This window comes from Sinocyclocheilus rhinocerous, unplaced genomic scaffold (assembly GCF_001515625.1).
Source record: "Sinocyclocheilus rhinocerous isolate Xijiao unplaced genomic scaffold, SAMN03320098_v1.1 scaffold1422, whole genome shotgun sequence".
In the NCBI taxonomy this organism is placed as follows: domain Eukaryota; kingdom Metazoa; phylum Chordata; class Actinopteri; order Cypriniformes; family Cyprinidae; genus Sinocyclocheilus; species Sinocyclocheilus rhinocerous.
Window position 1 is genome coordinate 138,429 of NW_015623657.1, and position 16,433 is coordinate 154,861.

Here is a 16,433-nt window from a genome sequence, read left to right on the forward strand (position 1 = left end):
GTTTTATTTTTATATTTGTTCATTCAGTTTCTTGAACTGCTAAATAAACCTACTATATCTGAAAAATAAAGCATTGTTTGTTTTGTGTATGTAATGTGTGTTTGTAATGTGGATCTTTGTTCTTATTTTTTAATAACAAAGATAAAATAATGACAATTGTTTTATCTTCGCCCAATTTGGCCTAAATGTCAGTCATTCTTTTTTATTTTATACTTTGTTAACCCTATAAAGGCTTTGTTTTTTTTTGAAATAGAATAGTTTGGCTGTGCTGCTCAGACAACTTGCAAAATAGTAAAACCAACATGACAAAGAATCACGATAAAAACGTGAATCGTGATTTTCCTGAAAAAAATTGTGATATTATATTTTTGCCATATCGCCCACCCCTATATGCAAATAATTCAAAAATATTGCCATGTTTAATCGCAGGTCTGATTGATGAAGAGGCATCTCAGAAATACTCTGCTCTTCACATTGTGGGCATGGTGGGCTCTATTGACAATGACTTCTGCGGCACAGACATGACAATAGGAACAGACTCAGCCCTCCACAGGATTATTGAGGTGGTGGATGCGATTATGACTACAGCTCAGAGGTACTTCAACAATCCATAACAAATAATAATTCAAGTTACACAAATCTAAAACCACCAGATGTTTCTTGTGAATGTAAATGCCGGTTTTTGAGTGATTCCCATTTATTGGCTAATCATTCTTTATGGCTAACAGTCACCAGAGGACATTTGTGCTGGAGGTGATGGGCAGGCATTGTGGGTAAGATTATTACATATTATTACAGCTATTTTGGCCTGGATTTGTAAGAAACCTATGATTGGCATGGTGTTTGCGCTTGACGGTGAAATGATGCTGCCTACTGTCAAACAAGACGCTGTATTCTATTTATCTGTATGCGCTTGTGTATAAAGCTATCTGGCATTGGTGAGTGCCCTGGCATGTGGAGCCGACTGGGTGTTGATTCCTGAAATGCCCCCTGAGGATGGCTGGGAAGAGAAAATGTGTCAAAAACTCTCTGCGGTAAAACAAAAATACATCACTTCTCTCTAAATCTACTTGCAGCACTCTTGATACACTTCTCATATTAGTCAGGTGCTCACACTTGTATTACATTCAGGTTTATTCTTACTAGTTTTTCACCTGGAAAATTGTCAAAACCATTAAAGTAAGCTTGTGGTTGTATACAGTGTTGGGGAAGTGACTCTGAAACTGTAGCTTGACAAGCTGCAAGCTATAATGTCAATTAAATTAACTAGTTAAGCTTCACTTTTTATGAAGTAGGATCTGTTAACTGAAATGTATAGCTTTCCATCACAACTTGTTAGAGATATTCTAGAAGTGTGTGATTTTTATCCTGGATTTCTCAGTTGTAAAACTATGTTTGCAAAACAGTCACACTACTAAAAAACCGAGTCACGTTAGAAACTACCCTTCAACATTGGTTGTACATGTACATTTACAGATTATATAACGTATTGATCCCAGAGATGTCTGCATACAGTAAATCACTTTCCACTAGTCCCAATATGTATTTTCTATTGGTACATACTCCTCTGTTTATAACATGCTTATGTTTTTTGTGGAACAAATGTGTTCACTGCCCCAGACGCGATCCAGAGGTTCAAGGTTGAACATAATCATAGTCGCTGAAGGAGCCACTGACAGACATGGAAAAGCTATTACTTCTAGTATAGTCAAGGATGTGAGTACTGAATGTTTTCAAAGGGAGAGAGCAAAAATCTGGAATGCTTCGTAACTGGAGTGGCCCATCTCCAATAAGACTCCAAAGAGACGCAAAGACTTGCTGTAAAAAAATGCTACAAATTTTACTACATGCCATATGGTGTACAAGGGGTTTTACACTGACAGCAATCTGCATTGATAACTTGAGCACAAGTCTTTTTTTTTTCAGTGAGAGTTGAGTACAGCAGTTGCATACAGCAGTTGACTAGCAACCAGTAGTACAGAGTCTTGCTAGCCTTGACCTTAAGTACACTGACTTTGACAAAAGGTATAGAGAATTCAATGAACAGTATATGACTTGGTGAAGAGTGCAGCAACTTGGCGACTTGACTAAAAGTATAGCTACTTGGTGACTAGAAACAAAAGTACAGCAACGTGCTGACCAACAGTACTGTATATTGACTGTATTGACCTTGACCAACAGTACAGCCACTTGGGGACATGGAACAACAATATGTAGTAGGAATTTGTAGACACTGGCCAACAAAACAGCAACTTGGCGACCTCGAAAATGGTATAGTAACTTGGAAACCTCGACCAACAGTTTATGGAGAGCGACTTGAAGTTGACCAGCATTACAGCAACTTGGCAACCTTGACTAAAAGTATAGCGACTTGGTGACCAACAATATAGTGACTTTAAGGCCTTGACCAACAGCAGAACCACTTGAGGACATCGAACAACATAATAGCAACTGGTAGACATTTACCAACAGCAACTTGGCGACACTGACTGACAATATACAGACAGTGACTTCCAATGTACAGACATCTCGACCAACAGTACAATCTCTTGGCGTCCTTGAACAAAAATATAGTGACTTGGTGAACATGATCAGCAGTAGAACAACATTGCGGTCCAACAGTATAGTGACATTAAGACACTGACCAACAGCACAGCTACTTGGGGACATTAAAACAAAGATATAGCGACTTGTAAACATTGCCCAACAGTACAGAAACATAGCGCCCTTGAACAACAGTATAGCAACCTGGAAACCTTGACCAACAGTATACAGATAGTGGCTTGAAGACGTTGGCCAACATTACAGTAGCTTATAGGGAATAGAAACTTGGTGACCACGGGCAACAGTACAGTACTTTTTCAACCACCAATAGTGACTTAAAGATCTTGACTAACAGTAGCCATTTGGGGACACTGAACAACAATATAGTGACTTGTAGACATGTACCAACAGTATAGCAGCTTGGCAATACTGACCGAACAGTATATGGACAGCAACTTGGAGATCTCCACCAACAGTACAGCAGCTTGGCGACTGACAGCATTGTGATTTTAAGACCTTTACCAACAGCACAGCCACTTGTGAGAATGCACCTTAACTGGGTTGTATGGTGTAGTGGTTAAATATCCAGGTGGGCAATCTTTGAAGGAGCAAGTCACTATCTCTACTTTGCTCTCAGTTGCTTCAGTAGGATTGGTGTTTCAGTAAGGGGCCACTTCTGTAGCCTCAATTCCAGCTTTTTGAATCTTTCCCGCTGTTTTGTCTTCAGTTTGTGACGTGTCTCTTACCCTCATAGAAACGGGCAGGAATGAAAAGGCTGAATATCATAATAGTAGCTGAAGGTGCGATTGATCGTAACAACCAGCCCATTACCTCAGAACATGTAAAGAATGTAAGTACATGAGGTGCATAGAGATCCAGCTCATGCATTGACCCCTGACCTCTGTGAGCTCTGTATGTCCGCCCTCTCTGGCTTTGTCCTGTGTGGTTTGCTTAAACACACACACACTCTTTCTGGTAAGGCACTTGTGGTCACCTCTGAACATAACCAGCTATGGCTATCCTCTACTACTTACTGTATATTTTGACTATTGCACGGCATCCGTGAGTTAGTGTTTTGAATGCTACCTCAAGCAGGAGCATGCACATCTTCCAGTGTTTTACAGTTCAGTCGTATGTGTTCTTTCAGAATACTTAGTGTTACAAGAAACATTAGGTAAGCATCACTATTAGTATTGCTCATACTTTATTTTTAAAAACCCTTAACCCTAATTTTTTTAACTTCATTCCATATCTTATCACTTTATTTGTGATACCAACATGAATGATACCTCAGATGGACACTTAAAAAAGCAAAAATAAATAAATACATAAATAAATAAAATTAAAAAAAATCACCTCACTAGAAAATCAGAGAGAAATGGGATACGTGGACTGTACATATGTGGGGCCCCAACCTTATCCAGGTACAACGTATCATAAAAATATCATAGAAATATAAGAAATTGTGGGGAAAATTGTCAAATTAACACCAGCATCATGGTAGTATGCGTTACTCATGCAAGCACTACTCACATTTTCTTCAAGCAATGTACAAATCTAGTTTTAGTTGCAGAAATGGAAACATTTATGTTTTCTTTGTTCAGATTATTCAGTGTGAGTGGAAGTACATTTCCTCACCCTGAAAAAAGGTCCTGCGGGAATTTAACTATTTACAATGTTTAGCACAGTCTCTGAAAACTAACTACTAAAAATGGGCTGCAATTTACTGACTAGCATGGAACACTGTTCTGATTTCACCAATTAATGCTAAATTTCTTATTCTCTGCTTGTGCGTTGCAGCTTTCTTTTGAATCTTTATGCTAAATGCATGCATTATTATGGGATATTCTGGTCTTCTTTGCTTGTACTAAGGTGCATCATTAAATAACATTTCAATTTAGTAAAACATATGAAGGAATAGTCCATCCAATAAAGAAAATTATGACATTATGACATCATTTACTGTGACTCTCTTGTCATTACAAACTCATATGACTTTCTTTTTTTCAATGGGACACAAAAGGGTATGTTTTGTAGAATGCTAAAGCTGTTCTCCTAAATACAAAAAGCAACAACAACAAAAAAAGAGGCCACCATGAAAGTATCACAGAAGTGATCCATAAGACTTGTGCACTATATTCCAAATCATACAATAATTTTCTGTTAGAAACATACCAAAATTTAAGGCGCTTGGACATATAAATATCTCCTTTTGTGTTCCAAGTCATAAGGGTTTCAAAAGACAAAAGGGTGAGTAAATGACAACATAATTTTCAGTTAGGAGTTAACATTATTATTAACATTTTATGTACTGTATGGTTAGTAAACATTATGATTATGGTGATAATTTTACTTAAAATTTCAAAAACTTATAGGATTTAGCTTTTATTTAAATTTGAATGTTATCCTTGTTGACAAAATATAACCTAAAACCTCTGAATTCCCTTGATTCCTATAATTCAACTCTAAATCTTTTTTATTACCCTTCCAGTTGGTGGTTCAGCGTCTGGGCTTCGACACACGCGTGACCATCCTGGGCCACGTCCAGAGAGGAGGGACCCCCTCGGCATTTGACAGGATTCTGGTGAGAAACTCTTGGGGATAAAAACAGGAGGGTTGGGGGTGCTTACATTAAGTACATAAACAGATTTGATAGCCACAAGCTGCACATGCTCTGCTGTTTCCACAATGATGAAGCACAAAATAAAGGCTCAAGTGCACTCTGGGGAATTGAAAAATCTAATAAAAAAAGGATTATGCAAGAATAGAAGGACTTCAGCATGACATGCTGTCGATCACAAACAACACTTACAGTAGCTGAACCCTTGGATTCAACATGCTTAAATTGGTCATAAAATTTGATCTGATGCTCAAATAAGCAACAACAGCTGGCAAACACACAATAACACACAAGCAATGTTTCAGTTTGAATATCTTTACTGAACACACTATGTTAGCATCCTTAGTACATGGTGAAGTATGTAAATCCCTAGGCAGATTTAAAATGGCATTTTCTGCTTACGTAAAATATGAACCTATTTCTATACATAAAGTGACTCAGATTACATTAGAGCTGATTAAGTGCACTACAGATTGCAATGCTGTTTTGTGTTTGTTGTCAGGCCAGTCGTATGGGTGTGGAGGCGGTTCTGGCACTGCTCGAGACCACTGCAAACACGCCAGCCTGCGTGGTGTCTCTGTGTGGGAACCAGTCTGTGCGGCTGCCCCTCATGGAGTGTGTGCAGATGGTAAGACTTGGACAGATGCCACGTCGGGTTTAGTGTTGTGATAATAAAGATCCACATTCATGCGGTTCAGCAGAGGAATGAGAACACAGCATTACTGCTGCACTCATGAATCATTCCGGCATTTGCATCTCTGTGAATTTATTTAAATGTAAATATCTAATTAGTTAAATAAAAAACTGTGTCTGTACAACTTGATCCACTTCATTACAATAATGAAAATGCGTCTTTTTATTTTTTGCATTAGGAAAAATGTACTTTAAAGGATAGTTCATCCAAAAATTACATTTCTCATAATTTACTCACCCTTAAATTGTTACCAGAGTTTATTTCTTCTGTTGAACAAAAAATAAGATATTTTGAACGATGAGGATAACCAAACAGTTGCTTGTAGCCATTGTGATAATAAAGATCCACATTCATGCGGTTCAGCAGAGGAATGAGAACACAGCATTACTGCTGCACTCATGAATCATTCCGGCATTTGCATCTCTGTGAATTTATTTAAATGTAAATATCTAATTAGTTAAATAAAAAACTGTGTCTGTACAAGTTGATCCACTTCATTACAGTAATGAAAATGCGTCTTTTTATTTTTTGCATTAGGAAAAATGTGCTTTAAAGGATAGTTCATCCAAAAATTAAATTTCTCATAATTTACTCACCCTTAAATTGTTACCCGAGTTTATTTCTTCTGTTGAACAAAAAAGAAGATATTTTGAACGATGAGGATAACCAAACAGTTGCTTGTAGCCATTGAATTCCATTGTATGGAGAAAAAAAAATACTGTGTAAGTCAATGGCTACCAGCAACTGTTTGGTTCTCAACACTCTTCAAAATAAATTAATGCATCATAATAATGCACCTAAAGTCATGCATCATAACATTTATAATGGAAGTGCTTTTGTCTTGTAGACTCAGCAGGTGCAGAAGGCCATGGATGAGAAGAGATTTGAAGAGGCCGTGCGGCTACGTGGAAGGTGTATTTGCTACATATTGTTTGTAACTTGTAGTGTGGCTAATTACTTTTTGTTGTTTGACTGTAGTTTAACTTCTTTCGCCCCTGAGTAGCTTGTACTCTACTGTTTAGAAGTTTGGGGTTGGTAAGATATTTTTATGTTTTTGAAAGAAGTCTCTTATGCTCACCAAGGCTGAATGCATTTGATAAAAAAATACAGTAAAAACATTAATATTGCTAAATATTATTACAATTTAAAATAACTGTTCCCTATTTGAATACGTTGTAAAATGTAATTTATTCCTGTGATGCAAAGCTGAATATTCAGCATCATTACTCCAGTCTTCAGTGTCACACGATCCTTCAGAAATCATTCTAATATGCTCATGTGCTGCTCAAGAAACATTTCTGATTATTATCAACATTGAAGACCACTGTACGGCTTAATATAGTTATGGAAACAGTGATGGATTCTTTCACGAATAGAAAGTTCAAAAGAACAGCATTTACTTATGTATTTGTAACAATTACTTTTTGTAGTCTTTACTGTCATTTTTTATAAATTTTTTTGTATCCTTATAAAAAATATTCTTACTGACCCCAGACTTTTGAACACTAGTGTATATAGTTTGAGCATAACTACAGATACAACACTTATATCTTATGAAATATAATAATAACACTAATGTGTTTGTGTGTAAATGCAGGAGCTTTGAGAACAATCTGAAGACTTACAAACTGCTGGCTCATCGCAAACCAGAGTCTGAGCTTCCAAACGTGAGTGTTGTATCTTGAGAGGGATGCTGTGTTTGTTTTACCCTGGTGATCTTCTACTAAACACCTCTGCTGACTGACATCAACATGCTGTTGGACCAGACTTACTGATTCACAAGCCGTCACTACATGCTGTGAGACAGGATTCCACCCCTAGCAGATGCTTCCAGAGGAAACCAAGATTAATTAGTCCAGTCACACATCCTGTGTGAATATCTCTGCTTGTGGATAGTTATTTTTAGCTCTATTCTTTAGCTATTATTATCCCAAAGTCATCGAATCCTTAAAGGGCCTTTTGTTGTGTTAGCTTGTTTTAAGGCTTCAAAACTAACATCAGGCAGCAACACTATTTTTTTTTTAATTGACAGTTTTCCACCAAAAGGCTGTTTTTTCTTTTGTACCTTTTAATGCATATTTATAGAAATGACCTCCTTTATGATTGGTTACCCTCCACACCACTTCACACTGTTGTTAATCAGTTGCTAAATAACAGGCATTGATGTGTAAATATGGGCCATATGCTGATAAATGTATGTTTGCGCTGCTGGGGCAGTCGTGGCCTAATGGTTAGAGAGTCGGACTTGTAACCCGAAGGTTGCAGGCTTGAGTCTCAGGTCCGGCAGGGATTGTCGGTGGGGGGAGTGAATAGCCAGCGCTCTCTTCCACCCTCAATACCACGACTGAGATGAGACCCTTGAGCAAGACACCGAACCCCCAACTGCTCCCCGGGTGCCACAGCAATATGGCTGCCCACTGCCCCGGTGTGTGTGTGTCCACTACTGTGTGTGTGCACTTGGATGGGTTAAATGCAGCACACAAATTCTGAGTATGGGTCACCATACTTGGCCACATGTCACTTCAATACCATGGTGTTTTTGTGGTGAATACAAGCAGCTTCTGCAGATAAGATTCCATAAATTGTCTATGTGGAAAATGAAATAATTATAAATAATTAAATTGCATTTCTCCAGAAGTTTCAATAACTGATCGTTCTTCATGGTTTGCTTTTTTTTTTTTTTTTTTTAATTTATTTTACTTGACTACCCATTTTTTATGGCTCATATAGTATGAATATAGAAGCCCAAATTGAGCAAAAACATGCAATTTGGTGCAGATGTTTATATTTACATGGCCAAAATGTAAAGTGAAATTCTGATAGCTTGTCATGTAAATCAATGAGATCTTTTTTTTTTTTTACAATTAATTTACATGACTAGCCATTCATGATGACGTTTTGCACATAACAATTTCCCAGCACTTTTCTACTATTTCTGCTAATATATTTTAGAGCTAGACACAATTGAAAAAAAGAAAATGTGTATATTTATTAAGTATTTTTTATTATTATTATTTTTATATAATTATTTATTAAGGTTTTTTTTAAGATTTTCTTATTTACCTGACTTTTTCAGGTCTATAAATCACAGTTTCCAAATAATTTACATGACTAGTCGTTCATGATTATGCTTTGCAAATAAGCAATTTCTCCTTTTATTGTTTTTATTGAGTTTTCCAGGTTTATAAATCACCACAATTCTCCTATATCTTACATCCAGAGTTTCCAAGACCATGAGAACCCGATTCTCAAATAATTACAGCTAACATTTATTATTATTATAAACTATTTTAGCTTATTTTTGTTTTGTCCTATTTTGCATAATTTTAAGCTATCTTTGGGCAGTTTTCTGAGGCCCCTACTGAGTCCCGACTCCATGTTTGAGAACCACTGATGCATAGCACTGTACGTTTACTGTTGCTTTTCTAAAAGCCTTTTGTAGACCAGAAAACAAGAGTCTTGAATGGCAAAGCTGCTGCTTCACAGTCACAAAAGTCAAACAGCAGAAGTGTCCAGAAGTGTTTAGTCAATAATCATTCTCTGCTCTGGGCTGTGCGTCGAGTTAACGAAAGACCAAATTACCCTGCACCGAATGGAATGGAAAACGGATTGATGAACCAGCCACAGCTGGTTGGAAACATTGTGAAATTCTTAATAGGCATTGAGTGTTCAACACAAAAACACGATGATGATCAAGAAATACCAGGCCTCAAATATATAGACATACCAACTGGTTATATAAATGAATATGGCCATTTTTTATTTGCTTTGTCAGGCTGAATATATCCAGGAAGATTTACAGTAATCCACGAGGACGCTTGCTGTTTTTATTATAGACAACCGAACATAAGTCAGTAATATAGCTGAAGGCTCATGCTAGCCAACGCTCTGCTGTATTATGAGAAGTGGATTTCATGTAAATTATTGACATGTTATGTCTTCATCCCTCATTCAGAGCAATTTTAACGTGGCTGTGTTGAACGTGGGCGCCCCCGCCGCCGGCATGAACGCAGCCGTGCGCTCTGCTGTCAGAGTGGGCATCTCCGAGGGACACAAAATGTTCGCTGTCAGTGATGGGTTTGAAGGATTCTATAAGGGGCAGGTAAATATTTATCTCTAAAATCCCATATTTAATAACCATCCAGCAGGTTTTAAACTCAGTGGCTTATGGGAGACATTCAGTAAGTGATGTAAAACAAGAACCGCAAACAAGCTTCACATATGTGACCCTGGATCACAAAACCAGTCTTAAGTCGCTGGGGGTATATTTGTAGCAATAGCCAAAAATGGGTCAAAATCATCGATTTTTTCATGCCAAAATTCATTAGGATAAAATTTAATTTTTGATTAGTAATATGCATTTAATATGCATTTTGACGACTTTAAAGGTGATTTTCTCAATATTTTGATTTTTTTTGCACCCTCAGATTCCAGATTTTCAAATAGTCGTATCTCGGCCAAATATTGTCCTATCCTAACAAACCATACATCAATGGAAAGCTTATTTATTCAGCTTTCAGATGTTGTATAAATCGCAATTTCGAGAAATTGACCCTTATGACTGGTTTTGTGGTCCAGGGTCACACATGAGCAAAATCCTGTTCCGCTTGGGCCTCATGAGGTAGACTTTCATAATGGCAAATCCAAAATATCACGTCATCCAGTATCTTATGTAATTGCAGTCCTGATTACACAATATTTTAATGTAGATAATCGAGTATAGTTGAGGATAAATAGAAGGATGGAGGATAAAAGCTTAGATTTGTTGTTGTCATCCTTTGTTGATGTTGATGATTTCTGAAGGATCATGTGACATTGAAGACTGGAGTAATGATGCTGAAAATTCATCTTTGATCACAACAATAAATTGCATTTTTTTTTAATATATTAAAATAGAAAACGGTTATTTTAAATTGTAATATTTCACAATATTACTGTTTTTTTGATCAAATCAATGTAGCCTTGTGTGTATAAGGGAGTTCCCTTTCAGTCGGTCACTCCGAGTCACGTCGGTGACCGACGAATTGGGACGTGACGTCTCCGTTCCCTCCTTCAGGGAACGAGGGTTACCATACGTAACCGAGACGTTTTAAAAACATCTTACTTTTGAACGGAAATGTATATTTATATTTAATTCATATGTTCACATGCACACAAGTTTTGTTATTTGCATATTCACCACACACTAAGTAAGAATTACTATATTTTTACAGGACACATATACAAATGCTGTTTTGTGTAGCATTACTAGCACAAGCCTCTAGGTTACAGCAATTATATACTGCTCTTTTAAATGGCAGGCTCACATCAAGTTGCTCTAATTGTATTGCTTTAGTAATTGCATTAAGAGCAGGAAGTACTCGGCACATTAACACGTTTAACTAAAGTAGACGTTGAAAACAGCACAGGCAGTGGTGTCGCCTCTAGCCCTGCTCTGCTGCAGAACATGACAGGATTTACATAAACCAATTTACCCCTGCAGTACCACTCTGTGCTGATAGGGGGCGATGGCTAAGAGCTTTCGGAGGTATCAAGATAAACACTGAGCAATTAATTACATTACATGGGCTTGGCCCTTAGATTAAGACATGATCCACTAATTATCTTGTTGAACAAACTCAAGGAGGATTACAAACTCGGTTAGAGAAAGCAATGCCTCATCAAATCCATGTGTCATTAACAATAGTTATTATCTATCTATCAATCAATCAATCAATTTTTTTTAAATAATGTTTTTGCATTCTTATTTTCTCTCCAGCCCTGATACATTGAGAGACTTGTTGAGTTATTTTTGGTTAAGAGAGTCTCATCCATAGCGGAGTTCTCCATTATGATCTCTTTAGCCAGTCTAATCCAATTTAGAAAGCACATGAGTGTCAATCACATTTAAACCATTTGGATTTATATTTGAAAAACTACACTAAAAATAAATAAATAAATAAAAAGTATTACCGTAAGTCATCATATGGGGCACTTTTGACAAAGACAGCAAAATAATGCTGCCTTGTAAGACACCTTTTAAGTATAAGTACTTTTAAGTATAGACCCTTGAAAAAGTATACTTAAGCATACATTTAAAAAGAGTACTTAAGTGTAAACCGAATGTAATGGTTTACATTTAATATCAAGTTAATTTCAATTAAATGAAAATCTATTGAAGTTTAAATTATATTAAATTAAATTAAATAACATAAAGCTAGCTAAACTTTAAAATGCTTTTTTTGATCCACTTTAATTTGTGCCTCTTGTCTTTTAAATATGATGAATGCATATCGTCAAATTTACTGACAGGCATTTATGGTAAACTAAAATATACTTAATGTCATTTCTATTGAAACTTGTTTGTCAAGCATTTAAATGGATTTGTAATTACACATTTGCAATGATGAAGTTGCAATTTAGACCATTCAAATATATTAACCTTAAATATAATACTGAATAACACTGTTAAAAATTATAAATGAAGTACTTTACATGTTCTCTAGTATGTTAGTCAACACATCACGTGTACATCTTTAAAGTACAACAAAATATTAAAACAATGATTTAAAATGCACTTTAAGTTTAATTTCACATTACAAAGTACACTTTTTAAAAGTATGTTAAGAGACAGTCATGAAAGTGTACTCTCTTTAAGTACACTTCAGTTTAATTTTATTTCATTCATATTTTATTATAATTTTAAAAAATGTACTTTTTTTGTATTTGAAGTACACTACAAGTGCACATTCAATACAGTTAAGCACACTCTTTTTCATATCCATGGACATTTCTGTCATGTTAAATATAAAATATAAATATAAATTAAATATATGAGAGTGTGCTTTGTAAGCTAATGTAAGCATTGAGTTATACTTATTCTCAGACACGTAAACATGTCAAACTCATTAACTGTGGTTTAGTCACTAATGCAGCTCATGTGAAATATCATTTGTGTGGTGTGCTGACTTGCTGCCCGTCTCAGATTAGTTACTTGCGAGGTTTCTGTTCATGTAGGATGGTCTCTTAGAGGACAGCTGCCCATGTAGTGATCTAAGCTGCTCACTCACATTTTGGAGTTTTAATGCACTCTTAGGAAATTTTTGTTGCAACACATTTTTGATCCACTATGCTCTCCTTTCTCAGATAAAAGAGATCAAATGGGCAGATGTAGGTGGATGGACGGGTCAGGGTGGATCCCTCCTGGGAACTAAACGGTATTTATCTTATATACAAAGTTTATGCTGCATGTTTATATACAGATTTTAGTAATGCAGATGATTTTGCATACAATGTGCTATACTTAGTGCAATATTCTCAAATTTGCAGAACACTTCCCGCAAAGCACATTGACAAAATTGCAGAACAGATGCGGAAGTATAACATAAATGCATTGTTAGTGATCGGAGGATTTGAGGTAGGTCTTCCAGCCTGGGCTTTAGGCATTTTAATGTTTTATCTTGCATTTCGTTTCTCACATGAATAACTTAAAACAGTGATGTGATTTGCTGTAAATATTTTATATAGTATTTTCAAATTATTTTAATATAATTTTGTATTTATGTAAAATATAACCACACAATTAGGTAACACGTTACAATAAACTTAACCTTAGTTAAATACATTAGTTCACATGAAATAATGAAAAAAAAAAAGATTCTAAAGCAATAATTAATCATAATTAGGTAATTTCAGCATGTACTAATACATTTTTAAAATCTTTATTAAAAAAAAAAAAAACTTGTGTATCTGTTAATATTATTTAATGAACCTGAGCTAATGCAAACTAACAATGAACAGGTATATTTTAATTAACATTAACAGAGATTCATAAATACTGTAACAAATGTATTGCACATTGTTAGTTAATGCATTAGCTTAGGTTAACTAAGAAAGGTTATTGTAAAGTGTTACCCATAAATATTATAACATTATTAACAATAAAAAAACATTATTTATTTTAGATTAATATTAAAACTATAAATCATTTTGCAAAAAAAAAAAATTCTTAATTTAAAAAGTCCATGACACTGTTTTGTTAACTTTCCTGCCCTCTCCATCATGTTTTCCTATGCAGTATCACCTAAAGCTTCCTGTGCTCCTGTTCTTTTCATAATGAACATCCAAAAGCATTCAGAAATGGTGAAAATCACCTTAGCAGGCACCGGTTCATCTTTCAGCCGTTTGAATGCAACATTAACATTCACACATCTGAGATGACAAATGGCGCCATTAAAGTCCGAACAATGACCCACAATTTCAGAATAGCTCACCTGCTTTTCTAAAGTCATTTCATGTTTTTAGTTGAGGCTCATCTTCTCTCTTTCTATACAGACATCATCAGAATGTATGTGTATGCATTTTACGCAAGTGTTTCTATTTGAAGTGTGTGTACGGAGTGGATCCTCTGTCTCATGCTCTCCGTCGTGATGGCCATGGCTTTCCACTCGGTTCCTTCCTCGTCTGTCTCTCCCATTCCCTGTCTGTCCCCTCATTCCATCTCCTGCACTGTTGGCGGTTCACTAAATCTCCAGCTCTGCCCTGCCCCGCAGGCCTTCCTGGGGATCATGGAGTTGTTAGCAGCCCGCGGGACTTTTGAGGAGTTGTGTGTGCCAATGGTCATGGTGCCGGCCACAGTCTCCAACAATGTGCCCGGCTCAGATCTCAGCATTGGCGCAGACACGGCTCTGAACGCTATCACTTTTGTAAGTGAGGCTGGAGGGTGCCACCCACCAGCCAATCACATCAGAGGCTCTGTCTTTTCTTTACAAGCCAATCAAGGAGGCTCCGCCTTATGTTTACCAGCCAATCACGTCAGACTCGGCTACCAGCAGCAGTGGGTTCCAACTTAAAGCTGCGGTCACATTTACCGTTGTTCGGCTAATTTTCGCAGACAAAATCTAGTCACAATTGAGAATTTTGTGCAACAGGTTTTATATCGGGTTCAAATTGGCCAACAGAAAGATACTTGGTTTGAAAGTGACTTCTGTGTGAACTGTACTTCATAAATCACTACACAATTGACAAGAGACTATGGATCTTTCTTTGCCTGCAAAATTTCGCCAAAATTCCACTAATGTGACCGAATCTTTAGACCGGCAAATCTTTAGACTCCTTTGCAGTCAGTCAAGTTACCCAACAGGCTTGTGTGTGAAGGCACATCCTAAGGGAACTGGTTTCAGACAGGCATCCAAGGCACCATAATATAATGTCTAATGAGCTCAAATAAATTCAAATGAGATTTAAACATCAATTTAGCGACTGCAGTGCTAATTCCTCATTATAGATCTAGTTAAAAAAATGAAAACTGATCATGTATAAACAAAGGATACACATATGTCGCCTTCAACACCCAATCACATGAAGGTGTTTTAGTAGACAGGGCATGAGTAACAATTTCATTAACTTCATAAAAAAAAAAAAAAAAACATGCAAAGATTATTTACGAAATTATTAAAGGGGTGGTTCACTGGTTTTGCAAACACGATAGCAGTATAACTGATGTAGGCTTATGTTTTATTTTAAATTTTTTCCTTTTTATTCGAAATAATTCCAAACGTGTAGCCTAAAACTACATCAATATCTCGATTCTCAAATATGTGTAAGTAAATGCGTTTTGCACCTTTATAGATTATGTTATTTGATCAATAAATGGTGATGGGCAAAGTAGACTAATAGTGTAATCTATTAACTACACATAAAAACCCAACTTTTTACTTAAGTAACAGATAGGCCTATGGGTGTCATGCCATAAAATATTTTTAGTATGACTGACTTTGTATTAAATGTGAATTTAATAACAATATTGTAAGTTACTAATTATAACACTTTCATTTTACAGAGAGCAAAGAACATTTACATTAACAAAAAACATTTTCATTCAGTCTAGCCAGAGTTCTCAGAAACTCCCATTAAAATCACTGAAGCTGTTTACACTGTGAAATGAATATCTTACTTGCATTCGTACGCACATCTGCACGTTGTTGTTTCTGATGAGAGAATTCACCATTCACAGATAATTCAGTCATCGAGCAAGTTGGCCATTGCATTCATAAGCTCAACATAATCGTGTGTGATTGGTTATAACGCCAACACTGTAAAAACGTGGAAAAATAAATATAATGGAACAAATAAGCCCTAATATTAATTAGATAGTTTTACTAGCCTTATAATAATCTGACTAATCTCTGATAATATCTCTGACTATCGTCGATACACGATACTATCGTCTATAGATTCTCAAATATGTGTAAGTAAATGCGTTTTGCACCTTTATAGATTATGTTATTTGATCAATAAATGGTGATGGGCAAAGTAGACTAATAGTGTAATCTATTAACTACACATAAAAACCCAACTTTTTACTTAAGTAACAGATAGGCCTATGGGTGTCATGCCATAAAATATTTTTAGTATGACTGACTTTGTATTAAATGTGAATTTAATAACAATATTGTAAGTTAGCTTACTAATTATAACACTTTCATTTTACAGAGAGCAAAGAACATTTACATTAACAAAAAACATTTTCATTCAGTCTAGCCAGAGTTCAGGCACTCTCAAAAACTCCCATTAAAATCACTGAAGCTGTTTACA

General features: G+C 36.0%; 1 protein-coding gene across 8 annotated transcripts in view; it reads left to right on the top strand.

Annotated features, from left to right (window-relative positions):
- Positions 1-16,433, top strand: part of LOC107716838 (ATP-dependent 6-phosphofructokinase, platelet type-like) — a 38,158-nt gene that overhangs the window by 3,795 nt on the left and 17,930 nt on the right. For 2 of the 8 annotated variants that reach the window (XM_016523617.1, XM_016523899.1), the window contains exons 4-15: positions 430-595; positions 729-773; positions 926-1,034; positions 1,621-1,716; positions 5,036-5,128; positions 5,667-5,792; positions 6,706-6,770; positions 7,456-7,525; positions 9,814-9,960; positions 12,984-13,054; positions 13,167-13,254; positions 14,390-14,542. In XM_016523617.1, coding sequence (XP_016379103.1) covers positions 430-595; positions 729-773; positions 926-1,034; positions 1,621-1,716; positions 5,036-5,128; positions 5,667-5,792; positions 6,706-6,770; positions 7,456-7,525; positions 9,814-9,960; positions 12,984-13,054; positions 13,167-13,254; positions 14,390-14,542 — 1,229 coding nt within the window. Of the gene's footprint in view, positions 1-429; positions 596-728; positions 774-925; positions 1,035-1,620; positions 1,717-3,298; positions 3,395-5,035; positions 5,129-5,666; positions 5,793-6,705; positions 6,771-7,455; positions 7,526-9,813; positions 9,961-12,983; positions 13,055-13,166; positions 13,255-14,389; positions 14,543-16,433 lie in introns of all 8 variants that reach the window. The other 6 variants (XM_016523684.1, XM_016523969.1, XM_016523470.1 and 3 more) reach the window with 3 other exon arrangements.